Genomic DNA, 26,906 nt, shown 5'->3' with positions numbered 1-26,906 from the left:
TTTTTTTTTTAAATGATAGCTTAACCTTTATAGACAATTCAAAAATCTTGGCCTATGTTCTGGAGATTCTCAGATTCACGCACCCCGATTAATTCTTGGCATCTGAATTAACATCCTGGTTTTGGAAATGGTAAAGAGAAACTTTCAAGGAACCCAGCTGGGAGGGAAGGGAAAAATAAGGAGGCTGGGGAGTTGGAGAACAAAAGGAATTATCTGTTGTGTTGTACATTTTCACACACAGTGTAGAAATTTTGCGACCATGTAGGTCCCTTTATAACCCTGCCATTTTTAAATTCTGCAGTGCAGTTTGTTGCAGTTACTTTCATTATGAATCCTGCAAGACAACGGTATAATTTCTGCTTTAAAATAACTAAAGATGAAAAAATAGCCTTTTTATATGTATCCAGATATTTACCATGTATGGGGCACTTCATTCCTTCCTAAAGATCTATGTTTCCCCTTGCCCTGCCCCCCCCCCCCCCCCCCCGCACCCTGTCCCTTTTTATTCGGAAGAATGCACTTTAGCATTTCTTGTCATCCAGGTCTGCTGGTGAATAATGCTTTGTTTTCTTTAATCTGAAACATCTTTGTTTCACCTTCAGTCTTAAAGGATATTTTCTCTGGATATAGGATTCTGGGTTAACAGCAGGCTGGTTTGTTTTCTCAGTAGTTAAAGATATCCTACCACTGTTTCTGCTTACCATGGCTTTGGATTGGAAATGCATGGCCCACACACTTGTATGATGTGTACTTTTTCTCCGCCTGCTTTCAAGATTTTCCCTTTAGTTTTCAGCAGGAGGACTATGATGTCTCCAGACAAATTTTCATATGTGTGTGTATTTAACCCGTTTCAAGTTTGCTAAATATGTTTAGTCTGTAAATTTACATTATTCACTGAACTTGGGATATTTCAACCATTTTTCATTTTTTTTCGGCTCCTTTTTTTGGCTCGCTTTCCTTGCCTTCTGGAACTCCAAATACCATCCATTGGAACTTTTGAAATTGTCCCACAGTCCCTGAGGTTTGGTGCATTTTTTTAAATCATTTTTTTTTCTCTTTAAACTGGGTAGATCCTGTGCATATATTTTCAGATTCACTAATTCTTTCCCGCTTATCACCACCCAGTTGTGAAACCCATTCAGCAAGATGGGGTTTTCTTTTTGGATATATTTTCTAGTTCTTATATTTTGTTCTTTTCATAGTTTCTACTTCTCTTAGATTTCCTACTTTTTCCTTTATCACAAGAATATTTTCCCTTATATCATCAAACATAGTTGTAAGAGTTGCTTTAACGTCATGTCTGATAATACCAACATCTAGAATCAGAGTTGGCATCATTGACTGTCTTTCCCTTGAAAATGGGTCTCATTTGTGTCCCCTCATCTGATACAAGTATCTTGAAGTCTCTGCATTAATCCACTTCATAGGATTCAAGTGATTAAACTCCTGTATTACGTGGTGAAAAGGACATCCTGCTGTTGGAAGATGTGGCCATGTGATATTGATTATCTTTCCCCTTTTTATCTCATTTGTATAAGTTATGAAGACCCTGGATCCTGTTCTATTCATTCAAGAAATGTTGGTATTTTTCTTTTGGCAGGCAAGTAACATGGTTGGATGTAATGTGAAAGCTGCCTTGCAGTAGGTGGCAGCTCAAGCCTTCATCCAGCATGAGTTGTATTTACCAGGGGTGTTTTGAACCTGCTCCTCACAGGCATGGGTCAGGGCTTACCAGAGGATTTATACACAGAATTTAAGGCTACTCTTCTCCAGCACTCTCCTTTCCTGGGTTTTCCCTCAATTTTTCATGCCTCTGGTTGCCCCAGCTTTGTCTTCCACTTGATCAAGCCAAAACACACTGTGGGTTCCCTGTGTTTTAGCTTTCTACACCACTTAGCAGCTGTGATAGGCACTCAGGCTAAAGCCCAGAAAGCAAGAAACTTAGCCTGGGTCAGCCCCTTGTTCAGAATTTCAACTCTCCTCTTAAATCTTGAATTTCTCTCTCGACTCACCAGAACCTGCCTGTGGTGGTTTCCTTCTGTTTTCTCCAAAGTGTATAGTTGCTGTCTGCAGGGGGTTGGTCTGTGAGGAGCTTACAACTCCATACCAGAGACATAGTCCTTCCAGGAGAGATTAACATTTTGAACTGATGGCACCATTTCTTTACCTCAGGGAGAGATTGAAGTCTTGGAAATTTTTGTTAGAATTGCCTGTTTTGCGGGGGGCACCGGGGTGATATAGGTAGTTAAGCCTCCGACTCTTGATTTCGGCTGAGGTCATGATCTCGGAGTTATGAGATTGAGCCCCGAGTTGGGCTCTGCGCTAAACATGGAATCTGCTTGAGATTCTCTCCCTCTCCCTCTGCCCCACTCCTGAGTGCTCTCTCAAAATAAATGAATGAATGAATTGCCTATTTGCTGTTTTTTTAATTCAGATAATTTAGATACCTTTCAGTAACTTCTGTGGTACAGGTATAAAGCAAGCACTCAAATAGGGGGTTAGAATCATTGGGCTCCCAGCCTCAGTCTTAATAATAATTAGTTACCTAATTGTTATTACAATTAGACATCATTATAATTATCTAGTTATTATTAACTAATTGTTATAATTAGCAAGTCATGTGAATCCCTGGCTTGGAGGAGGAGGTGCCTGGCCAGCCTCAAAGTTCTGTTATATCCTCTAGGCCTCCCCTCATCTGATACAAGTATCTTAAAGTCTCTGCGTTAATCCACTTCATAGGATTCAAGTGATTAAACTCCTATATTACGTGGTGAAAAGGACATCCTGCTGTTGGAAGATGTGACCATGTGATATTGATTATCTTTCCCCTTTTTATCTCCACTTCCCTTAAAAATACACTATGCCTTATTTCCCTTATGCCTCACTTTTTCCTGGGCACAAGTCATTCGATAACTGAAAAGAATTCTATTTTTAATCTAACATCCCATTTAAAATACATTTTTGTTTGTCTCTTAGGAAAAAATGCTGCAAAGGGTATAAATTTGTTCTTGGACAATGCATCCCAGAAGGTATGTAATATAAAAGATTATGTCTTCTCACCTTGTTTGTGACTAACCCTTAGGTGTCTATAAAGTTCAGATGTACATAGAATGTATGTGGGTTATCTGCGTGTAATTTCAGGTTTCTCTGGCATTAAATTTTTCTAGCGCCTATTTGGTTACCTGTAGCATGTTCTAGCTAAATCATTACACAACTTATATATTGAGTAATTCTCATATTTCAGGTTTTAAGCTGAAGGGGCTGTATTTCCCTAATCAGCATTTCATACACAGAACACAAGCATCCTCCCCGACCTCTCTGTGCTTTTCAGATGCTAGACTCAAAGCCCCTTCAAGCACCGTGCTCAGCCCAGCACTAAAGAGGCAGAGCAGTGTAAGACATGTATCCAGCCCTCAAGGCACATACCTGTCTATACATACATAGCATGGAATCTGACCTGAATTTTAATTACATTTTCCGTATTGCCTTAGTCCATTCTGGCTGCTGTAACAAAAATTCCATAATCTGGTAAACAACAAACTTATATTTCTTATGTAATTCCGGAGGCTCAAGTCCAAGACCAAGACCCTGGAAAACCCTGTCTGGTGAGAGCTTCCTGGTTCATAGATAGCCATCTTCTTGCTATGTCCTTATGGGGCAGAAGGGCAAGGGAGCTCTCTGGGGTTTCTTTTATAAATGCACCAGGTCCATTCATGAAGGCTCTACCCTCATGACCTATGTACCTCCCAAAGGCCCCACCTCCTAATACCGTCACCTTGGAGGTTAGGATTTCAACATACAAATTTCAAGAGGACACTAGGATTAAGTCTGTAACACGCACCTATCTTAGTTTTCGTGGGAAGGTATTAGTACTTGACTCATGGTGGTTTTAAGAATATTACCACAAAAAAAAAAAAAAGAATATTACCACATGTGAAGTACTTGGAACAGAAACTGGCTCTTACTAGGCACTAGATGAATGGTGGTTCCTGCTCTTGTTTTTGATGATAACCACAACATGTGTGGCGGAGGTATTCAGGGAAGCAGTGTCTGGAACAGGCACGTAGCACAGAGGACCAGAGCAGTCAGAGGCGGTCTCCGGAAAGAGGAGGACCTAACTGATCAAGGAAGGCTGCCCAGAACCTGGACAAGCAGGAGGAAAAGAGCTGCAAAGGGTTCCCAGTGCCGATCCAGAAAACATGAACTGTTTGGAGAGTGTGAGATTAGTTTGCCTGGGGCTGGGGAGAGAAGGCTGGGTAATGAGAAATAGGTTTCTTCACTGTCACCCAAGAAGCCAGGTCTCTGTGGACGACCAGGCTCCCGGCCAAGCCAGCTCATGTTGCTTTATCTCCTAGAATGCAGTTTCTTTGTCTCAGCTGGAAATAAATGAATCCTCCCTGTGTATTGCTGTCTTCAGTGAAATGGTGGAAGAGTTCACCAAACCACTGCTGGGACCCCTGAGAGAGCTGCTTTAGGAAGGTTGGTTAGGAAATCACTTTACATATGATGGTTTATGTGGCCTTGGGCCTCTCCGAGACTGAATTTCTCACCAGTCAATTCTGTTGGTTGGAACTTGGTGGGGGAAAAAAAAGACCCCACAAAGGTCAAAATAATTGCATTTTTTTATAAGCCAGCTTTTCTCCACCCGCAGCTGTGTCCTTTATATTTCAATTTGGCAGATACTAAGAAAACTAAGTTTGGGCCAGTCAGTGTAAGATCCCAGCTAAAGACCTTGCCCAACCTAAATAAAAACACATTACATGGGTACCACATACTTAGAGTTTCTTTAAATGTGAGGTCGTGTTTCAAACATCAGAGCCTGAAAGTAGTCTCCCTTCACCCTCAAGTGAGTCTGTGACACCTGTGATCAATGTAGCCTTGCCGTAACTCTCTGCTGTGTTGGTGTCACTAGAACACTTAAGTGTTTTAATCTGTGGGAATAAGGGGGGAGAGGTTCTTACTCAAGATCTCTTTAATCATAAAGATTTCCATTACCAGGAATGCAAAGTATAAAACTAAAATTTCAGAAAAGATAGTGTATTAGTTAGGATTGTTCAGAGAAACAGAGGGAGGTTTATTTAAAGGAATTACTTGACAAGATTGTGGAGGCTGGCAAATCAGAAGTCCCTAGGTTAAGCTGGAGACCCAGAAGAAAGTCGCAATTTGAGTCAGAAGGCTGTCTACCCCCAAAATTCCCTCTTCCTAGGGAAGTCTTTTTTCTATTAAGGCCTTCAACTGATTGAAAGGGCCCACCAACATTTTCGAGGGTAATCTGCTTTATTCAGACTCTACTGAATAAAATGTTGATCCCATCTTTAAAAAAAAAAAAAAAGATCTCCATGGAAACATTTAGAATATGCTCCACCCAGTATCTCTGTATGGTGATCTGGTCACATTGACACATAAAATTAGCCATCACAGGTAGTGAAGAGACTAGAATTTTTAAACAAATATGCTGAGTAGAAGCTGCAATTTAGAAGAGTGTTGTTGCCTCAGTTGTTGCCCTAAGGTAGAAGTCAACAACCTATGGCCAAATCTGACCCACTGTCTATGTTTGTAAATAAAGCTTTATTGAAACACGAGCACACTCATGCACTTGTGTATTACCTAGGCTGCTTTTGCTCTGCCACAGCAGAGCTGAGTAGTGGTTGCCAACCAGATATGTTTTGCCAAGCCCTGCTGTATTATTTTGATTGGCTAGGTGATAGAATAATCTGATTTGTTCTAGTTCAACAGTTATTAATTGAGCATAAACTGTCGGAAGAGAGTAGTGCCAGTTACTCCAGGGGACACAGCCCTTGCCAGATACCCAAACACTCATAAGAGCTACTCATAAAGGACGCAGAAGAGCAGGTTAAGCTTTCACTGTGTGTCAGGCACTGTGCTTAGTGCATCATCCAAGCTAACCTTCATAAAAGCACCATAAGGTCAGGATTACCGTCACCCCTAGTTTATAGGTGAGAGGATGAGGCTTAAAGGACTCAAGGTCACAGAGATAGTCGCAGTCTTGGGAGGGCTGGGTGCAGAACCCATACTCTTCATCATAATGCTGCATGCCTCCTAGCCGGGGGCCTGGGACAGAGTAGGCATTCTGCAAAAAAGGCAGAGCATGGGAGCAAGAGAAAGAAACGTATAGAGCAGGAAACATTGGCTGCCTAGAGGGGATACTGAATCAAGGAAACCAGGTTTGACCAAGAACACCCACAGGAAAAGCAGGCCTGGCATCACAGTTATAGGGCAAAGGATGGAGCACGGGCAGCTCTCTGGGTCATCATGAGAATGGCATGACCCTCGCCACGCAGACCCCACCTGCACTAGAGGCTGACGGGCCCGTGCACTCCACCGTCCTGTGCGGCGGAGCAGAGCCAGGCTGACTCCGCATCTGAGGATCATTCATCTGTCAGCACCCGGGGAAGATAGCCCAGTGATGCAGATGCTGGATCTAGTGTGGAGGTAAAGGTGCAGCCTGAGCTCCTGACTCAGAGCCACATCCCTTCAGAGGCTCATTAAAGATCAGTTTGTAAGGACTGGGAGGAGGACAGGCTCTAATTCTTTTCAAGTAATAGGGCTTCCAGAGCTCTCCAGCCGTTCCCAGCTCCTCCTGGGAACAGGACCGAGCCCCAGCACACACACACACACTCCCCTGCAGGGCACAAAGACACCATCCCTGCATCACTCACACGCGTTCCAAAGCCTCCCTCACGCTCCTCCTAGCCTGCGTGACTTCAGCCCTCGCTCCCACGTTATGGTGCCCACGCCCCCCACCAGGGCCAGCTGTTCTTCAGTGCTCATCTGGAAGAAATTCCCTGTCTGGACCACAGCTGGTGAAAAAGACCAGACAGGCCCCCAGGTACTGCTGCAGGGTCTGGCCATCTAGAGCATCTTGGCTTTCTAGATGAGTGGCGGACCCCAGGAGATGAGGAGGTGACCTGGGGAAGCATCACAGGTGACGTCTGCCTTCAACCACGGCCAGGCCGAGCACCAAGTTCCCCATCGTGGGACTTTCAAGAGTTAGCACCCGTCCAAACGTGCAGATTCCCAGCAGGCAGCAACCCAATCAGGTCTGGTCCAGGCCCAGGGTCACCGCCCGGGCTGCTGAAGGACTGTGGCCGACGTGAGCTCACGCTTGTCTTTTTCAGATTACGACGTGTGTGCCGAGGCTCCCTGTGAACAGCAGTGCACAGATAACTTCGGCCGAGTGCTGTGTACCTGCTACCCCGGGTACCGCTACGACCGGGAGCGACACCGGAGGCGCGAGAAGCCCTACTGCCTGGGTGTGTTGGCATCGTGGGCCAATTTCCCAGCTCCTGGGGCGGTGATTCTGTCCTTTGTTGGATAGTCCCTGTGGACCAGCTCCCCGGAGCTGCTTTGACCTTTGGTTCTCCCCTTAGGTCCAGATACTCAGCGTCGTGCTGGCTGTCACTGCCTTTCGCTGTGACTGATCCAACAAGCCGTAGCCAAGGCATTCTTCAGGGAGCTGGTCCCAGTCGGATCCTAATAGGCAGTGAGATATGAGGGCAGGAGAAAGGGAACATTAGCAAGTGAAAATGAGAACAATGTCAAACAGAATATAAGTGGGCAGGAACGTAAAAACACAGAGAGCCAGGAACCCACATGTTCCCGAAGACCAGGCGGGGAGGCTGGGAACGAGGGAGGGGCCGTGTGGCAGGCAGATTGGAAGTGGGTCAGAAGGAGCTGCAGCCGGCCACCTGGACCACAGCTGGACGAGCCTAGCACCATCCCTCACCCCCAGCGGGGTCCCCCCCTCCCTGGCGGGCTGTCCGGCTGTGCCCTCTGCGAGGGTGATGGTAACTGTCCCCTGGAGCCACATGTTTCCAAACGTGGTCAGTATGTGGCTAACCTGCCTCGGAAACATCTGCAGTTCTTGTGTTTAAAAAAAGATGCCTGGCCTGGCCTCCAGAGCCTAGGGCGGATCCAGAAATCTGCTTTTATACAACTGTCTCTAGTGACTCCCATGCAGGGTCAAGTTTGAGGACCACCTGGAGGATGAACCGAGGAGCCAGGTGGTCCCAAGTGGAGAATAAGCAAGCGGTGATGCGCGCCCCCCTTCTCTGCCCCAGCTGGGGCTCCAGAGAGCACTGTGGAAGAGAAGTTCTAGGCCTTAGCCTCCTAGCCTCTCCCCCAGTGGCTCCTATGGTAGCACCCCACCCCCCAGAGAAGAGGATCGAGACCACGAAGTGCCTGCCGCGGGACCCAGTGTGCCTCCTACAGAGAGCGCGGCGCACGTTCTGTTCCCCTGAGGTTCCAGGCACAGGGCTTCTCCTTTCAGTTTGCGGAGCTTCGAGCTTCAGTACTCTCTGCCTCCCATCTAGGGATCCACAAAACTGGCATTCTGCCAAGAATTCCATCTATTTCTCTCCTTTCACCCTCCTCCTCCCTCCTCCGGACAGAGAGGCAGCTTCACACTTAGGTTTAGGGCAGAGGCGCGCGAAGAAAAGTGTTCAGCCTGAGGAATTGCAGCGGTGAATCCAGCTGTGACACGTAGTCCGCAGATGACATAGTACCTGCTGCCGGGACACGTGCAGCTGGCCGCACACGGGGGCTGCCACGGGGGGGTGGGGGGTCCTGGGCGCAGAGAGCAGCACTGCAAGACGTGCAGGGCTGAGCTCTGTGCATCTGCCACATGGGCACAGACAGGACTGAGTGTCATGCGCCCCCTCCTCCCCCACTGCCACCTGATGTCATCAACCAGGGAGCAGGAAGCAGACTGGGGCCTTGCTCCCTCCCCTGGTGGGAAACAGTTTTGCTTCCGCCCCACTCGGTAAGGGGGCCAGTCTGTGATGTGCACGGTGTCTGTGGACTCTGACGGGTCCCGTGATGGATGGTGTCATGGCTCGTTGCCACAGCTGCCCAGCAGTCCGTCTGGATCACTGATGACACCAAAATTTCCTGGGAAAACTCTCCATTAGACCCATTGGGACTATTGTTTTTTGCCCCCAGAAGTGGCTTTTCCCAGGTTTCATTACATCTCTTAACTGGGAAGGAGCCAGTCCTAACTGACCTTGGGTCACCATCCTGCTGTTCAGAACCAAGAGCCATAAAGGGGTGGGGGTGGGGGAGACCCTTGGGCCCCAGGGGTCCTTGCAGAAAAGCCTGGCCCTGATGCTTGCTCTTCAAAGAATGTTGCCCTCAATCGTCTCATTGCCTCTTCCGAGGAGCCCAGCCCAGTATTTCGGGCCGGTGTCATCATCATGTTTTGTAGATGGGAATTTCGAAGGCTAGTAACACCTGCCCCAAGCCACACGACTTGGTGGTGGCAAAGCCACAACCGGAAAGCCCATCACTGATCAGCTTGCCACCATGGGGACACTGCCCGAGGCTCCCCGTCATGCTGGCTCCTGTGTCTAGTGTCCTTCTCTAGTCCAACCTTCTCTGATCGAGGCTGGCAAAGTGCCCTGGGCAAGCATCCACGGGATGGCCACACCTAATGCCACCTGTCGTGTTGGAAGAGAGGTCTCTGAAACAGAGCATTCTCTGCCTTTGGTCCAAACCCAGATATCGACGAGTGTGCCACCAGCAACGAGACGCTGTGTGCACACATGTGCATCAACACCGTGGGCAGCTACCGCTGTGAATGCCGGGAGGGTTACATCCAGGAGGACGATGGGAGAACGTGCACCAGGGGAGACAAATACCCCAACGACACCGGTGAGTAGGGCAGTGTTACCCCCATAGATAGGAAGCCCCTGGGAGCCCACCAGGGCGTTTAGCCACTGACAATCCATGGGCCAGCTTGAAAATCGGCAAAAGAAAGGGAGCAGCGGGCAGGAAGGGACACTTGCATGAATATTGGCAGGTGGGATCTGGGTAGGAGGGGGGGTAACGCACATTAGGTCGAGCCCCAGTGGAGCAAAGCCTGTTAGCAGTGAGGACTGCGAGCTGGCGTGTATCGGGAAGCTCTCCACCGAGTGGAGGTGGTGTGCTCATGCAGAAGGCGGTAGAACTTAGCTGCGTGCAGAGACCAAACTCAGATGACCAGAGAAGAGCCCAGAACCCTGTGTTCTCAGAGAACAGGCGAGCGATAGGAAACATTTCTGCATCACGTAACCATGTATATCAATGCCGCTTAACATACAGCCCAGGCCTTATGCCTGCCTAGAACCATGCGTTCCTCGGTTCATGATTGGATGAAAACACAAGTTGGGTCTTTAGCCATTTCTATACCCATTTCATAGACATTTTGTCTAAATCTAACGATCAATGCTTGTGTTTTGCCTTGTTTTCCTAATTGGTTTTTACTGTGTTTTGCAAATACGGTCCACAGTGAGGTGCAACAGTGTTAAAAGCTGGCCTTCGCAGAGTTTGAGCAGCTGATCGGCACGGCGTCACCCCGATTGAGCTGATGTGTCTGTCACTCAGGGATGTGATCAGCTCCGATGTTGGGTTACGCCTTTAAGTCTGGAGGAAGGAGCCCTCGTGCTCCTGTATCCGACACTCACAGGCCGGGAGGCTGCTCCCATCTTCCCGTGCTCGGGGCCCAGCTCTTCCCCGCCTCCCTCGGCAGGGGAGGTGGCAGGATGCTGTCGTCGGAGAGGCTGGCTGGGCCTTGGGCCGTGTCTGACCCTGGAGGAGCAGGGCGCCCTGGGCAGATCACATCCAAAGGGGATGGGAAGGCCAAAGGGTGTGAGCCCCCGGGAGATGGTTCTTGGGTGTAGCCTGAAATTTGCCATCAGCTGAGGACAGCGAACAGCTGCGCGACAGCTGCCTCGCATGGAAAATCTACAAAGCAAAATTCTGAGAACAAGCGGGTTGAGTCATGAGGAAGCCACCATATTAGAAGTAGATGCAAAATGCATCTGGAGCCAGCCCAGGATGGGGCAATCTGGAATAATGTGAATGAATCAGAGGGCTTGGTGACACTTCTTCAAGTCGAAAGCATGCAGGGCCTGCGTGCCCAGAGGTGCCTAAAGCAGGGGTGAACAGTCTTTTTGGCAGATGGGTTGATTGAGGAAAAATATTTGCAGGCCCTTTTTGGTTTTTTAATTCAAAATTAAAACCAGTTCATTTTTGTCCCATGGTGGAGGAGGGGCAGGGCGTGCAACTTACCCATTTGATCATCTCCTTTGTTGAGAGGGAGACAATCCTTTGACAAATGAGGGGCGGCCTTATAGCCGCTGACATTAATTCGTGGGCCAACTTGAAAATTAGCAACACCAAAGCAGTTTTCTAAGTTTTGATTTTGGAATTGGATTTCCAGCTATGCTCTGAGCCAGGAAACGTAGGGGCTGTGCGGGCAACTCGGCCTGGCACCTCCCTGGTCTCTTTGTCTTACATTTCTTTTCAGACGAACCGTATTTACTGGGGCGTGAGGGGCAGCGCTGAGCAACCCAACGTAGACCTTAACCATCAGAAATCACAACAAACACTTCCTACTTAACTGTCACGGTGGGGTTAGAGAGGAGGGATCTCCAAATAACAGGACCTGGCCTCACCCATGAGTGGTTCCCACCTGGTGGGGTGGGGTAGTCTGCCCGGAGACCTGGCCTCTAACTAACAGAACCAGAGAAGCTGGATGGACCTTCCAGAGACAGTGTAAGAGTTTTACACTGAAGTGCAACTGTTCTATGGTCCCAGATGGCCTCCCTGTGTGGTACCCTAGGGAGGGCTCTTGCCAGAGCCCCGAGACAAGGTGGGCCTGGTGGGCCTCACCTCCTGCCCTGTGCTTTGGCAGTGTAGACCCAGATGGAGGCCCAGCAACAGAGCCGGATGCAAGAAGTCCTCCCAGTGTCTTTAAACGTAGCCGTCTATTGTGCTAGGTCAGTCCTCCAACCATAGTCCTCTGCTTCCTTCCCTGAGAAATGAATTGGGACTATTTAAACATTTTGGGTATAACACACAAAGTTTTAGTCTGAGACACCAAGTTTGAGAGATCAAGAATTTTAAGTGAGGATCAGTTAGACTTTCAGGGCTGAGAATTCCGGGAAAAACTGAAGCAGTTGTAACTTATAAGGTATGTCGATATGCAACTTTTTTTCGCACCTTCTCTCATATTCCTTTCACTTAAAGATGACCTGTTTTTCTCCCCATCATTTATTACAGCATGTCCCCACATTGCATTCTACTTAGCTTTGGGGTCTCGTGAGCTGCTAATAAGCCCTTCTTTCGTTAGAAGCATCTGCATTCAAATGTTTGGGGAAGAACACGTTCTGTGCCCACTTAAGGCTTCATGGGCCAAGTGCTATGAGACGCTCAAAGAGATTGTCTTCGTCAAAAATGTTAATTTTGATCAAGCCTGAATTTCCCCAGATTATTAAGAAAGGCCTATAAACATCTCACAGACAATAGTGTCCTGAAAAATACAATTTCGAAAATTCTAACTTATTAACATCAAAGGCCTGAAGCCCTGGGGTTGGACTTGGTAGGTCAGGAGCTTGGCTTTCAGGCAAAGATGTCTTCATCACCAGGTGAAGCAGCCGAAAGTCCAGAGGGAAGCCTTTTGCTGCAGATTGCAAAGGATCTGATGCACAAAAAGAGGGCAGGACTCCTCCATCCTGCCATACTCAGAGATCGTTTGTCCCTGTTTTAGAGTGACTTCAATGGGAGGTGTCTTTCTGTTTGATTAGTGGTTATACCCTTAAGCTGTATTGTCACACAAAATTCATTTACAGATGAGCCTAGACTGCCAAATCCCTTTTCTCCTCTCTCCATCCTCCATCCAGTATAACAGCTACGAATAGTTTAAAAAAAAAAAAAAGCTAAAACAGCACTGTCTGTTGAATCACACTCCCTGCCGCCAACACCAGCATTAGAAACAGAATTTCTCAGTATTTTTCAGTTACCAGTGCCTATTGAAGTCAACACACATGCACATAGGTCTAGCATTTGTTTTTAGTATTTTACTAAGAAAAACATTCCAACTCCAGTAACCAAGGACATCAGGAGGCTAGGAGAGGAGGAATCCAGACCCATAATTAAAATTATGAGCAAGGACAGGAATGTCATATGCCCTGAATATTAGAATCATAACTCAAGCGATGGGCCACTGAGAAGTTGGGGGGCTGGCTTTGATGGTGCTGGCAACAAAAAGCAAGTGCCCTGGACGTGTTTCTTTGACAACCGCGATGCCATGGAAAGTTCCTTGGCTTGGAGGTCAGGAGAGCTGGCAGCCAGAGCTGCTTCAGTATTAACCTCTGGTTGTCACTGGTTGGAGCACTGAATTGAGAGCAGGTTCCAGGCCCCAGCTTCCTGCTCTATAGGAAGAGCAAGAACGTTGGGCTGGATGAGCTCTGAAGACACCTCTGTCCTCGCACATCTCTTCCACAATGTGGTGGGATATAGCATGAGTCACATATGCCCGGCCAGCCCTGTGAGCCCTGGTGTGGTCCTCATTTCTTTGTCCTCTATCCCAGCGAGTGCCAAGGCTTCAAGACCTAAGCCGAGAACTTTCCTTACAATATCTAAAAGATGAATAATTAACATCCAGGTACTCAGCAACAGGAAAAGTGAGGAGCCGGACGAGCCAAGCACCTAGAACATCACAGCCAGCTGAGCAGCTTCATCTGTTTAGGACTCATTAATACCTAATATTTCATCATGGTTATTTATTTTTTGATGAAGAGATAATGATTATTGAATACAAACACATGTGATCTAAAACCTTTCCCCCTTCCTTTAAAAAAAAAAAAACCTTTTATTGTCCAACGTCTGTGACATTATAGTCAGAGGAATTTAAGATCAAACACAGCCTCAGCTCACCATTAGAGAAGCGTGTGGAGAGCAGAGGGGCCTGGCCTCGAAAGTGCCCCCGACAGTTGAAAGGTTGCCATGCACACACAGGCATGGTGACACAAGCTGTCTGGCTACTAGGCAGGAATGGCACGCTCAGTCACTTTCTTTCTTTGAAAATATGTAGCTGGAGCCAGTTTAGGCACTCCAGGGAGTCTGTGTAGCACAGATGGGGAGACAAATTAAGGACATGTTGGCTCCATAGTAATTAGCTTACTGCTCTATTTTTCAACTTTTGTTTACTTTCTGATAGAGTGACCATGACCCCCAGCGTCCCTTAGTACAGTGTCAGGGATGGCCAGGTGTTTCATGTAACTTTCAAGTGCCACTAATCCATAGATCAGTGGTTCTCAACCTGGGGAGCTTTAAGTGCTGATACTGTTCCCTGGCTACACACCCCAGATGAGTCGGGTACAACATAGTGAGATTTTTTTTTAACACCCACCCCTGCCAGCCACCACCACCAAGTAGTTATAATGTGCCACCAGCATTGAGAACTGCTGCCAGGGCACAGACCTCCGCACCCAGCTTTTAAAAACAAACCTGCTTTGTTCGTTTGTGACGTTGCCCGTATGAAATATGTTGAGAACATCCTTGAGTTTATTGAAATATTACTAACACAGTATCTAAGGAACTTTATTTCTAAGGCTTTTGACGGATAGCCTGCTCGAAGGGAGTAAAAATTAGAGCTCTATGCCCCCATGTGGCTAATAAATAATAATGCACCTTTGAAACCTGAACTGGTTGGAGCAGAACGTTGAGCAATCCCTCACAGGGGCACGGACACAGTGAGATGCTCGGTGACTACAGCATGAATTGAGAACACTGAAACCATGCAAAATCAGGTGTCTCCCCAGATTTCTAAATGAATTAACATAGGGTACACAGGATTCTCTTAGCTCCACACTTGACATTACTGTAGACAAACTGTGGGATAGACGAGCCCCAATTCAGAACAGATTGCATGTTCCAGGCCTATACACGCAGCTTATCTTCCAACCATCTGAGAGCTCTTTCCAAAAGATGATGTAAAGAGCCCTACCCCACATCTGTTATTTTGTAGGGAACTTAATACCCACAATAATTACATTTACGGAGCACTTGCCATGTACTGGGCTCTGTTCTAGGAACTTTCAGATCTTATTTCATTGCCGCTATGGCAGTTACCCAGGTGATAAATGCCTTTGTCATTTTATTGCTTGAGAAACATGCCCAGAAGCTGTGGCTTCCAACCTAAAGGGTACTAAGTGGCAGCATCGGGATTTAAATTCTGATCACCTGACTCCACCAGAGCCTCTGCTCCTTGCTACTTTGCTCCATGTCTGTGGACTGGATGGAGTTAACCTCGATGTCTGTGTTCTGGTAACTACACAAAGGGGCAAAGAACCCACCAGGCATTTTCAGACAAAAGTCCTTCCACGGAGCTTATTCTCCAGAGCAGCGATGGCTGAACATACTTGTACTTCAGGGTCCCTTGGAGGGTTTTGCTGGAACTTGTGCACTAGGCCCCACTCCCAGGATTTCAGGTTTTCAAGAACAGGTGCCCATGTGGTGATTGTGCTGCTGCTGGTCTGGCAATGACACTTGAGAACCACATCCCCAGAGCCTGCCTGCCAGAGAGTGCTCCGGTGTCCCAAACAGAACTCCCAAAAGCAGGCTCACTGCACCTCCACGATGCCAGATTCAGAACATGCAAGCGCCCAGCCTATGTACTCAGCACTCCGGAAGACCTGGAGCAAGTCACCTATCTGTAGAGGAGATTGAACCAAAAACACATCAGTTCTAACTCTCCATGATCTCAGCGAAGTAGAGTCTAGAACCTGATAGGTTTATTCTTATTGTGAAAATATCAAGTTGCCTCCATCACACCAACACTTGGAAAATTCAAGTGTACAAGAGCAGAAAGGAAAAGACGGGCTTCTAACACTTGTTCACAATGGCCTGGCTCTGCCAACAAGGCTGGTTCCTTACAAAGGTCAATCACAAAATGTTAAATAGGTGTCCTCATCTATTTTGCATTCTCGATGCCTCACATGGCCTAGCAAAGAGCAGATGCTCCATGGGTAGATAAGAGGGAGAAGGGGAGGGATAGATGAGTAGTAGGTGGATGAACAGACAAGTAGGTAAGCCAGAGAAGTGGATGAGAAGATGGGATGGACAAGAGAGGTGGGTTACAGGATGGGATTGTAGAAATCAACCAGCCGATGGTCTGGAATGGACAAATGTCCTCCAGCTGTCCTTCAGCACTAACAAATGTAATAAACCTGGAGCCAGGGTCCTCCATTTACAGGGGTCCACCCTTCTCTGCCGTCAGCACACCCAGAGTTGCTAAGGCTTCATCACCACCAAGTGGGCTCTTGCAAAGAAATGCCCTTGTGTCACTCTGTTATGTTCGAGAGTGATCTAAATAACTCTAGTCCTCCTCACGTGAGTCCAAGCTCTGTAGGCAAGTAGGACTATAAACTGGTACATTAAGCAGGGATAAAGAGCCAAGAGGAAATTGCCTGATTTGTGGAAAAGGTGTTGGACTCAGATTCAGGAAACTTCAATCCTAAACCCACATCAGTCAACTTGCATGTGAGATGACTTTCAGAAAGTTGCCACATGTCAGTTTTACCTCATTCTGTTCCTGTTAATACTCTCCTTTAAGGATCCTGGGGTTATCAACCAAAAGGACTGCAAAGGGCTTGGTGGGTTGAAGATTGTGCCAAGCACCGTGTCCCATGTATAGGACTAGCGGGTGGCATGCCAACTCTTTCACAGGCATTATCTCATTTCATCAACACAATAGCCCTGTGCAGTAGGAATTATTCTTCCAGTATTAAGGTTGAGGAGATCGGGGCTTATCAAGGTCAGATAACTTGCCCAAGATTCCTGAGCTAGTCAGTGAAAGTTCTGGGCTGTGTAGCCAGGATAATAACCCTCAGGAGACCATGCTCTTAACCACTCCACTTTACCACCTCCAAGTAATTCTTTCCCTATCCTCCTAATTCAACCCGATATTACACAGCTGCACTGAGCCAACATCACTCCGCAAGTGTAGCAATAGAACATGTAGATGGGGAAGCCACTGGTAGGACCGTTAGCCTAGGAAGTGGGGATTAATGGGGTGGCCCTGTTACATCGAGTACAAATAGATTTAAAAAGAGACTGCCACTGTCCGTGGATCTAGGTGCCTTTCCTACTCACTCAAAATCTAAGCTATAGGTCAACCCTATTGCTTCTAGTAACTTCGAGATGGAGCACTGCTTCACACCCTTGCGCCTGCTGGCTTGAGAGATGTTCCCAACGTGTGTGCTCCAAGCCTCAAGCCTCCCGTGAGGTGCAGGGATGGGGCGTGGCAGGTGAGCTCTGCATCTGTGCTGCAGGTGAACAGCCAGAAATTTCTGTTGCCAAGTTGCCCCCAGGCTCCCTCACCTCCCGAAGAGCAGAAACACCAGTCCCCACGTAGATCACCAAGCAGAAGACGGGCCCCTTTGGAGCGGCAGTCAGCCAGGCTGCGTGGGGAAGGCTCATGTGAGCATGGGGCTGTCCTAATGCCCAGCACACCCGTCAGTTTGCTAGGCCTGCCATAGACTGCCACCAGCTAGGTGCTTAAAGGACGGAAGCGTATCATGTCCATTCTGGGGGCTACGAGTCTGAGATCAGGTGTTGGGAGGGTTGGTTCCTTCCGAGGGCTGTGCAGGAGAATCTGCCCCATGCCCTCTCCTGGCTTCTGGTGGGGTTGCCAGCAATCCTTGGCATCCCTTGACTCCTGCTGTGTTACTTGATCTCTGCCTTTATCTTCGTGTGGCATCTTCCCTGGGTGCACATGGACGTCCTGATGTCTCTCCTTTTGTAGGAATACCAGTCACATTGATTATGGACCCAACATAGGAGTAGGACTTCATCTTAACTCATTACATCAGCAATGACCCTATTTCTGAATAAGGTCACATCCTGAGGTCCTGGGGATTGGGTCTTCAACATACGAACTTTGGCAGGGAAACGGTTCAACCTATGACACTCTATTTCACAGATATTGCATAGCCACTTCCCAGGGAAGTTTAGAACACCCGCCATTTGGACACATGGTAACTGTCGCCTGACGTCAGGACTGCGGTATCTCTGTAGAGAGAGGACAGGCTTTGTGGAACGTCTGAACTGGGTCTTGATAGCTGAGAGATTTCCATGAATGGAGACAAAGAGGGCTTCCCAGAAAAGGGGGAATAAGAAAAACACATGAGCCAAGAAGGACAAGTGGCATAGAGGGACATTGCTCAGCTGTCCCCAGCTCCATTCCAGACAGCCAGGGTGGTTATCCACACACCCAGCCCAACCCCAAAGGCTTTCTGGGCTCGGCGTGCTTATACATCCCTGGGTGTCAGACAGTCCTTCCCAACCACAACAAAACCTTCGCACATCCTCCCTCTCACACCACTGACCTCTTTCGCACATAGCCTGGTGGTCTGCACCTGCTCATCTCAGCAAGCGGAGCTCTAGGGCCCAGTCTCTCCAGCACACAGGCTCATGCAGCCCATTTCCATGCCAGTAAGCTGAGAGTTGTGTGAATTGTTGGCCACATTACCATTAAGCTCACCCATTCTTTCTTTAGCAAGATGTGATCTCACAAAAAAAGCTCTTGGAGTTTCCATTGCTGTACAAGGCAGCATTGGGAGCCCTCTCAGTGGACAGCCAGACTGCCTCTCCTGGTGCCTGTCCCACTTTACCCCAGACAGGTATGTGCAGAGTACCTGGAACACTTCCCCTCCTGACTTCACACCTCCCTGGAGGGGTCAGTGCTCAGTCCTGATCTGGGGCCCCACCTGGCCTGGCTGTGCTCAATTTAAACAACTGGATTATCAGAGCTGTCAGAGACCAGCTTGGTGAGCCCCGCACCAGAGTCCCATGCCTGAGCTCGGGGAGAAAATTTACAGTAGGCGAACACTGGCCCTAGGATGGGACTATAAATCAGGTCAGGTCAGTAGATCCCACCTTCTGAAAAACCGTGATGAAAGGGCCACGGTTCACATGTTCACATATGAAAGAGGAAGATACTGGGGTCCCTGAGTGGAAACAGCTGAATCCAGAGCCGAGATGAGGTGCCTGTGTCGCTCCCCTGACCCGGGTGTGGGGTCAGTGACCTGAGAACTGTAGAATCACCTGCCTCTCTCCCTCGCGTGCCCCCCTCTTCCTCGGCAGACTGCCCTCTGCGATGCTCTTTCTGGGGCTGTCCTCCAGCCTCCCAAACTTTGAGCCACCCCCCAACCCCCCGACCCCCCGCAGGGCACGAGGAGAAGTCTGAGAACGCGGTGGAAGCTGGAACCTGCTGTGCCACCTGCAAGGAGTTTCACCAGATGAAGCAGACGGTGCTGCAGCTGAAGCAGAAGGTACGTGCAGCCTCTGTCAGAGATAGTCACATAAAAGGAGGGGTTGACAGAGACGAAGAGGAAGGATGCTTAGAAACAATAAGAAAGTGAGTTGTCGCCCACAGTGTCCTTGAGCCTTCACTGAGGGTGGGGCCAGCTAGGTTTGGCCCTGAACTTCATTTTGCCCGCCCACCCACAGAGCTGCCATCTAATTTTTTTTAAATTTTTATTTATTTATGATAGTCACACACACACACACAGAGAGAGAGAGACAGAGACACAGGCAGAGGGAGAAGCAGGCTCCACGCACCAGGAGCCCGACGTGGGATTCGATCCCGGGTCTCCAGGATCGCGCCTTGGGCCAAAGGCAGGCGCTAAACCGCTGCGCCACCCAGGGATCCCCAGAGCTGCCATCTAAAGGGCAACAAGATGACCAAGGCAGGAAAGGGATGGAGATTACCTAATTAAAACCTATTAAGGGATCCCTGGGTGGCGCAGCGGTTTGGCGCCTGCCTTTGGCCCAGGGCGCGATCCTGGAGACCCGGGATCGAATCCCACGTCAGGCTCCCAGTGCATGGAGCCTGCTTCTCCCTCTGCCTGTGTCTCTGCCTCTCTCTCTCTATCTGTGTGACTGTCATAAATAAATAAAAATTAAAAAAATAAAATAAAATAAAACCTATTAAAACAGGCTGTGAGGCAAGGGGCGCGTGGTGAAGCCGTAGGGAGGAGGAGCTAGGACTATTGCAACTTTTGGTGAAATGAATGTCCAGACAGAGGGTCCTGGGGCAGACTTACACAATTCTGTCTCATCTAACATTTTGAGCATGTTTCCAATAGAGGACGTCCTGCCTATAAACTTCCATAAGCTGATGATAAACTTCTGTAGCAGCTTGATTTTTCACATTGGAAAGCAGCCGTTTGGGTACCTCGTGTCTACAAGAATGAGGACTGACTGACCCACTCTATAAAAGGCTCCCACACATGCCTCAGAGAATATCAGATTTCTAGTAACATTGTTGTGCTGTGAGTAATGCCCCCGTGATGGATCTAGGACCTGGTTTCTTGAAACTATCCTGGGCCTAGATCGATGGTACTTACTATACCTGAGTTCAGTCAATTTGGCAGTTTGTCAGCAATTCAGAAATTGTTCTTATGCTGATAAAACATAAACGTACTGCTTTGTTTGCTTAACTGCTTCTCCCTGAGGCTCTTTGCACATCAAAGAGGATATATTGTCTGCTTGACTTTGTTATTCTAAAGGCCAAAGGGTAAGCACAGGACAATATTGCTTTTCCATGTTCAACAAACATTCAAGCAGCCCTTAATGAGAACCACAGCTACCAGGCAAAACAAGCAGATGGATTGGCGGGGAAGAATGGCCTCACTGGTCTTTCATGTGTTGTTGGCAAAGATCTATAGATGTATCCTGTAATCAGGATCCTAAGGAGTCTGTGATCCAAAAAGGGGAACGGATGGAACACTTTGTAAGTGTAGCAGCGTGAACACAGAGAGATAAACACGTCCCACACACGTCCTCAGGTTAAAGTTGCATTGATACTTACTGAGCAAATCCAAAAACGGTTCATGGAAGAAGTAAGTTTGCATTTCATAGGCCAGAGGATTAGGGTTTAGGGGAGGCAGTTGCTCAATATCTCAAGACCTAAAGCTACTCTCTGCTTCCTCTCTCGGAGAGTTAAAAATCCAGGAGCTATAGGGAAGCTTTTTCCATCCTGGATGATCATTACAATAGTGCTACTAAACCTCATGAGTTGTTCAGAAATGAAGCTACTAAATCAGTATCTGGCTTTCCCTTAGCCTCCCTGGCTTTCACAGAATGTAGATTCTGAATCTACATTCTGTGAAAGAAATATTGAGGGGCTTCACGATCGTTTGTGATTTCCTCTGCTACCTTGATCTAGTTGCTCTGCAAAAGGGGCCTCCTCAGGATGTTGGGAAGACTAGTCCATTCTAAAGTGACTGTGGATGCTTTGCTGAGGATCACTGGTAACACTGAAAGGCAACTTGGTGTAGTAGTTAGGAGCACAGATTCCAGAACCATATAGGCTAAGTTTAAATCCTAGCCCCGCTACAAGTTGGATATATGCCCCTAGGGAAGCGACTTAATGTCTCTGTGCCTCCCTCCTATTGAAAGGGGATGACAATACTTTTTCTGTTTTCATGTTGATCAAATGAGTTAACATTTATAAAGGTCTTAAAACAGTATTCGATACTTAGAGCTTTGAATGTTTACCAAGTAACATTTTTTTAAAGATTTGAGAGAGCACACCAGTGAACATGGGGGAGGGGCAGAGGGAGAGGATTTCAAGCAGAGCATGGGGGCAGGGGCAGACAAAGAGAATCTTTTTTTTTTTTTTTTTTTTTTAGACAAAGAGAATCTTAAGCAGACTCCCCCTGAGTGCAGAGCCTGATGTGGAGCTCAATCTCTCAACCCTGAGATCATGACCTGAGCCCAAACCAAGAGTTGGAGGCTTAACTGAGCCACCCAGGTGCCCCTAAATAACATTAATTATATGTCCGTACAAAGTGCTTTACAGGCAGCATCTACTTGATTTGTACCAACAACTCTATGAGGTAGATACTTTATTAGGAAAGCTCATATAAGATAATGATATTCGGGCAGCCCCAGTGGTGCAGCAGTTTGGTGCCGCCTGCAGCTCAGGGCGTGATCCTGGAGACCCAGGATCGAGTCCCACGTCGGGCTCCCTGCATGGAGCCTGCTTCTCCTCTGCCTGTGTCTCTGCCTGTCGCTCTCACTCTGTGTCTCTCATGAATAAATCTTAAAAAAAAAAAAAAGATAATGATATTCATGATTCTATCAATTGGAATCTAGGAGAAATGTAGACCCTTCCTATTTTACTATGATCTTCACAAATACCTGCATCCCCCAAGCCCATCCTCTGCTGTATTTTATGCAGCAAGTCAAGACAGGGACCCTGGCGACCTGCCTCCAAAACAGTAGGACCTTTACTTTCCACTCATCCTGCTGATGTGTAGAGGAACTGAAGGGAGCCGGGTTGTAATTACCCAGCAGCAAGTCATCCAGGAAACAGAGGTTGACATTTACTGGATCACCTGACAGCTTTTCTAAGGGAGTAGAGAGAGCTGAACGTGCAGGTCTCATCTTCCAGGCTTGATCTCTCAGATCCAGAGATGGCTGTCTGGCATCAGAACATTCTAAGGCTAGGGATGAGCTTTGCCATGTGCCTTCTCCAGGCCTCTGTTGCTCTGTGTGCACAGGGTTTCCAAGCAGGGCCCCTCCAAGAGGATGTGGGGACAAGTAGAACATGTTCCAGAAAATCTCAGAGACTTGGTTTTTACTGAACTCCAGGATCCAGCCTAAGTCTTCTGGAAGGTGTAGCTGTGACCCTCAGAAATGTGCCTTTCCCCACCTGACTTGGCACTTTTCAAATTAGCTTCTTGAAAGAAAGAGACTGCAACTACCATTTATTGAACCACTTAGTATGTCCCAGGTCCTGTCCTGGGCACCTAACCTACAGGATCCAGTAAGAAACAGTGACCATCATGGAAAAATATGTCCGCAATGCCAGCCCTACACTCAAAAGGTGGAGGCTAATTTCCAGTCTCCGAGTGTGAGCTGTGCGTAGACTCACCTCCAGTAACTAGAAAATGATGGAAGTGATGGTGTGTAACCCTCACTATGGTGGTTACACACCATAACACAAACCATATCTATGGTTTCCCATTAAATCTCCACAACTGTAAAGGTGGCTGGTGATGTTCCCTTTTATTGGTGAGGAAGTGGAGATTCATAATATTCAGCTCACCCATAAGATTCACACAGCATCCCTGACCTCAAGGAATGTGAAGGTTATTTGTCTGGGTGGCCCCTCCAGCTTCCCCTAGAGTGAGCTACCTGCAACCCAGGAGGGAAAGTAAAGAGGAAGCCATGGTGCCTTTTATGCCCTCGTCGCAGAAGTTACGCACTATCACTTCCATCATTTTCTAGTTACTGGAGGTGAGTCTGTAAGTACAGCTCACACTCAGAGGGTGGAAGTTAGCCTCCACCTTTTGAAGGTAGGACTGTCAAAAACTTTGCGGGCGTATTTTTCCATGACGGTCACTGTTTTCTACTGGATCCCCACCAGCTGAGTGTCTAGATGAACCATAAGCCAAATTCTTGGCCCTGGCTCCCAAGGCTGAGGGGCGTCTAAGAGCAGGGACCATGTGTTGAGCACCATTGTCACCTTAGAACCAAGCACAGGGCCTGGCACAGGGTAAGTACTAAATAAAGTAATTAACACATTGAAAGTCTGAAACAAACAGAATCTATCCATTATGGTAATAATGAGTAATGATGATGTCTGGACTATCTGGAGGCTACCCAGGTTTGTCCACTAACCAGCCAAGTGATCTCATACAAGTGATTTTCACTGGAAGGCCTCTGGATTTGGAAGGGGATTTCTACAGCTCCTTTGAGTTCTAACAGGCTCAGAGGGAGGGGAAATTACCACAAAAAGAATTTGCAGGCTCTGCAGACACAGAGATGCGAACAAATCTCCCTGGCACTGGAGTCATCCCTTCCTGACCGTGGATCCCTTTCTCTTTACAGATTGCCCTGCTCCCCAACAGTGCTGCCGACCTAGGCAAGTACATCACTGGCAACAAGGTGCTGGCCTCAAACGCCTACCTTCCGGGACCCCCTGGGCTGCCTGGTGGCCAAGGCCCTCCTGGTGAGTGGGGAGGAGGGCAGAGGATGGTGACAGAGCCACCAGCCAAAGCCTGCCGGGAGCTCATATGAGCGCGGGCTGGACCAAGTTCAGCCTCCGTGGGTGAGGGCAGCCACAGGAATCCAGGGGGCTCCCACACCTATGTTATGAGAAGCCTGGGGGAATTGGGTCCCCAAGCCTAAAAAGCCCTCATAACCAGGAGAAATCTGGAAGAAGGAGGTCATTGTCCTGGGCATGGGTAAGATTTTTAACATTTTAAGTTACTGAGAAACAAAATGAAGACTTATTTTTAATGGTAACATACAAAAATAGAACTGGGTGAGGAACCCCCAGGGTACATCAGCCAGCTGTAACCACTTATGGCCAGCCTTGTTTCTGCTTATTCCTCAATCTTATTTCCTCCTTCCCCTATTATTTGTGAACACACTCACATCTGTATTTCTTTATATATTTTTCTTTGTTAAGTCAGCGTTATTGAGATAAAATTAAATACAGTGAAACGTACCCCCTTTAAATCACAGTTCAACAAGTTCTGACGAATATATACGTCGTATATCAAGCCCATTCTAACCACTGCCGTATATCTACATCAAGATATAGAATAGTTCCATTACCCCAGAAAGTTCCCTGTGCCCCTTTGCAATGTACTTCTCTGCTTCTAACTGTAGAGAACCACTGACCTGCTTTCTAACTACTTTTATCTGTTCTAGAACTTCAGAGCAATGGAATCTCATCATAGGTTTTCTTTTTGTCTGGCTTTTTGTATTCAACATATTATTTTAGAGATTCACCCTCATCCCTTGAAGAAAATCCCAAATGTCCTATTGTTCCATCAGGAAATACACAATGAGAACTTTAAAATATAGTTACATGATATTTTCTATTTTATTATGAGTCCCTCTCCATAGATTGATCAACAGACTCTTATCCACATCAGTAAAGGAAATGATATTAGTGTCAGCAGATGATTCTAGAACATGGAGTATCTTATCCCTGATTATCATTGCTAAGTGGTATACTAGGTGTTCTGAATGACCTCGCCTTCTAAAATTTTTTTAAAGATTTCTTTATTTATTCATGAGAGACACAGAGACAGAGAGAGAGGCAGAGACACAGGCAGAGGGAGAAGCAGGCTCCATGCAGGGAGCCCGATGTGGGACTCCAGGATCACGCCCTGGGCCAAAGGCAATGCTAAACCACAGAGCCACCCAGGGATCCCCCTCGCCTTCTAATGAGAAAGAGAAGGCACAAAGAGTAAAAGCCAATAGAATAAGATGGTATCTGTATGCCCCTAAGTAAGTGCACAGGTGCTTTCTGCTGTGAGAGCTTACAGAAGGGAGACCACTCTGGCGGACAGTGATCCCAGGACTAGGGTTTGACATGGACTTGGAAGAGTGGTAGGGTTTGTTCAAGCAGGAAGAATATGGGAAGATTTTAGATTGGAAGTTCAACAAGAACAAAGTCTCCAAATTCATTCCAGACTAGTTATTTGTTTTCTTTTTCACTTATATCTTAATCTCCTGGTTTCTACCAAACATAGGTGCCCTGGGTCTCAGTCTATACAGGGAACAAGAACTGGTCCAGGACCTTAGTTGATCCTCTTGTTCGTTTCCTGGGCCTTGGTGGAGTTTTCTCCAGATGCCTCCCACAGGCAGCCTCTTGCTGCTTCTAAGTAGATGTAGATCTCCTTACAAATTGATTCCCAACACAGAGTTCCCCCACCATTTTCTAAGAGTATGTTCTTGCTCTGCTTCCCTGGATGAAGTTCATCTGCAGGCCAGTCTACAAATCACTCCCAACAGGGACAAATGAAGTAGAAACAAGGGTACCATTGGCTGTATTTCTTCTTAATGAATGACTTGCTAGCTTTCCTTTCCAATTCTGCCATCTGGTTTCTAACATAGTTTGAGCTGTCCAGGGTCCTTGATGGAGCAGAGAATAAGAGTACTAACTTTGGCAACAGACTGTGCCCTTACTTTGTCTTCCAATCCTTTCTTTCTCTCTCCTAAATTCCAGCACCAGTTTATCATGTCCTCCATTGAGATGTTTTTGGGCAGCTAGAGAGATAACTAGATTTCTCTTATCCATAACCAAAAGTCCAGTCCCAGGGCTTAATCCAAGACTGGAGTGCCAACATTGGAAACTACACTGGGTTGGAATCCTTTGGCTTTGGTGGTGACAAGGTGGCTGCTGCTCCCTGGCGCCTACTGTTATGGATAAACTGATTCAATTTGCATATCAAAACCCCACATTCTAAGGACACTTGACATACAATGATCCTGAAGTTCATTGATTGTGTAAATGAAGACAAAATGTTCTCTCTGTCCTGTCCTTGTGCTACTGGAGGGGAAGGATTTAGTTATAGGAGGAATCTGATCCCCTTTCCCAGGTAAACTCTTTCAGGATGTGCCTGGAACCAGCATTGAGAGTAAGGATGTAAAACATGTTTTCATAGAACATTGACTGTCTTTAACTTTGGTTTAATTTTTCTGTGAGCTATAATAGATTTCCCCAAATATGAAAGATCAGAAATCTTTGTTTCCTTGATTTGACTTTTCTGTTTTCTGACGCCTGAAAATTACTCTGTTCTGTCACTAGTAGGAGCTAGATAGTATTACTGTATGCATTTGAAATAAGCATCACTGGCAAATAATTCTAGCACAGCAATCAGCCACTGTCTTCAGTGTGCTCACTTGATGTGAAACATTTTCTGAAGAGCATGTATGTATCTGGGATTCTGCAGATGTGCAGACGATTAGGATGTGGCCCATGCCCTCACAAAGTTGACAGTTGAAAACAGGTCAAAACTCATGTTGTTACATATGCAAAAGAATGAAGTTGGACCCTTCTCTCACACCATATACAAAAATTAAAATGGATTAAAGATCTAAATGTAAGATCTGAGACTATAGAATTCCTAGAAGAAAACATAGGAGAAAAGCTTCATGATGCTGGATTTGGCAAAGATTTCTTAGGTATGACATCAACACACAGATGACAAAAGTAAAAATAGACAAAGGGGACTACATCAGACTTAAAAACTGTACGTCCAAGGGTACAATCAGCAGAGTGAAAGGCAGTCTATGGAAGGGGGAAAAATATT

The 26,906-nt window shown here is 47.1% G+C and overlaps 1 protein-coding gene across 1 annotated transcript in view; it reads left to right on the top strand.

Annotated features, from left to right (window-relative positions):
- LOC129495589 (collagen and calcium-binding EGF domain-containing protein 1) overlaps positions 1 to 26,906 on the top strand; it is a 225,350-nt gene that overhangs the window by 190,511 nt on the left and 7,933 nt on the right. Inside the window, exons 3-7 of the mRNA XM_055303235.1 lie at positions 2,977 to 3,029; positions 7,140 to 7,274; positions 9,517 to 9,669; positions 19,012 to 19,115; positions 23,686 to 23,806. Of these exons, the coding sequence (XP_055159210.1) occupies positions 2,977 to 3,029; positions 7,140 to 7,274; positions 9,517 to 9,669; positions 19,012 to 19,115; positions 23,686 to 23,806 (566 nt within the window). The remainder of the gene's footprint in view (positions 1 to 2,976; positions 3,030 to 7,139; positions 7,275 to 9,516; positions 9,670 to 19,011; positions 19,116 to 23,685; positions 23,807 to 26,906) is intronic.

This window comes from Nyctereutes procyonoides, unplaced genomic scaffold (genome assembly GCF_905146905.1).
Source record: "Nyctereutes procyonoides isolate TBG_1078 unplaced genomic scaffold, NYPRO_anot_genome, whole genome shotgun sequence".
Classification (NCBI taxonomy): domain Eukaryota; kingdom Metazoa; phylum Chordata; class Mammalia; order Carnivora; family Canidae; genus Nyctereutes; species Nyctereutes procyonoides.
This window is presented reverse-complemented; position numbering and strand designations above follow the sequence as displayed.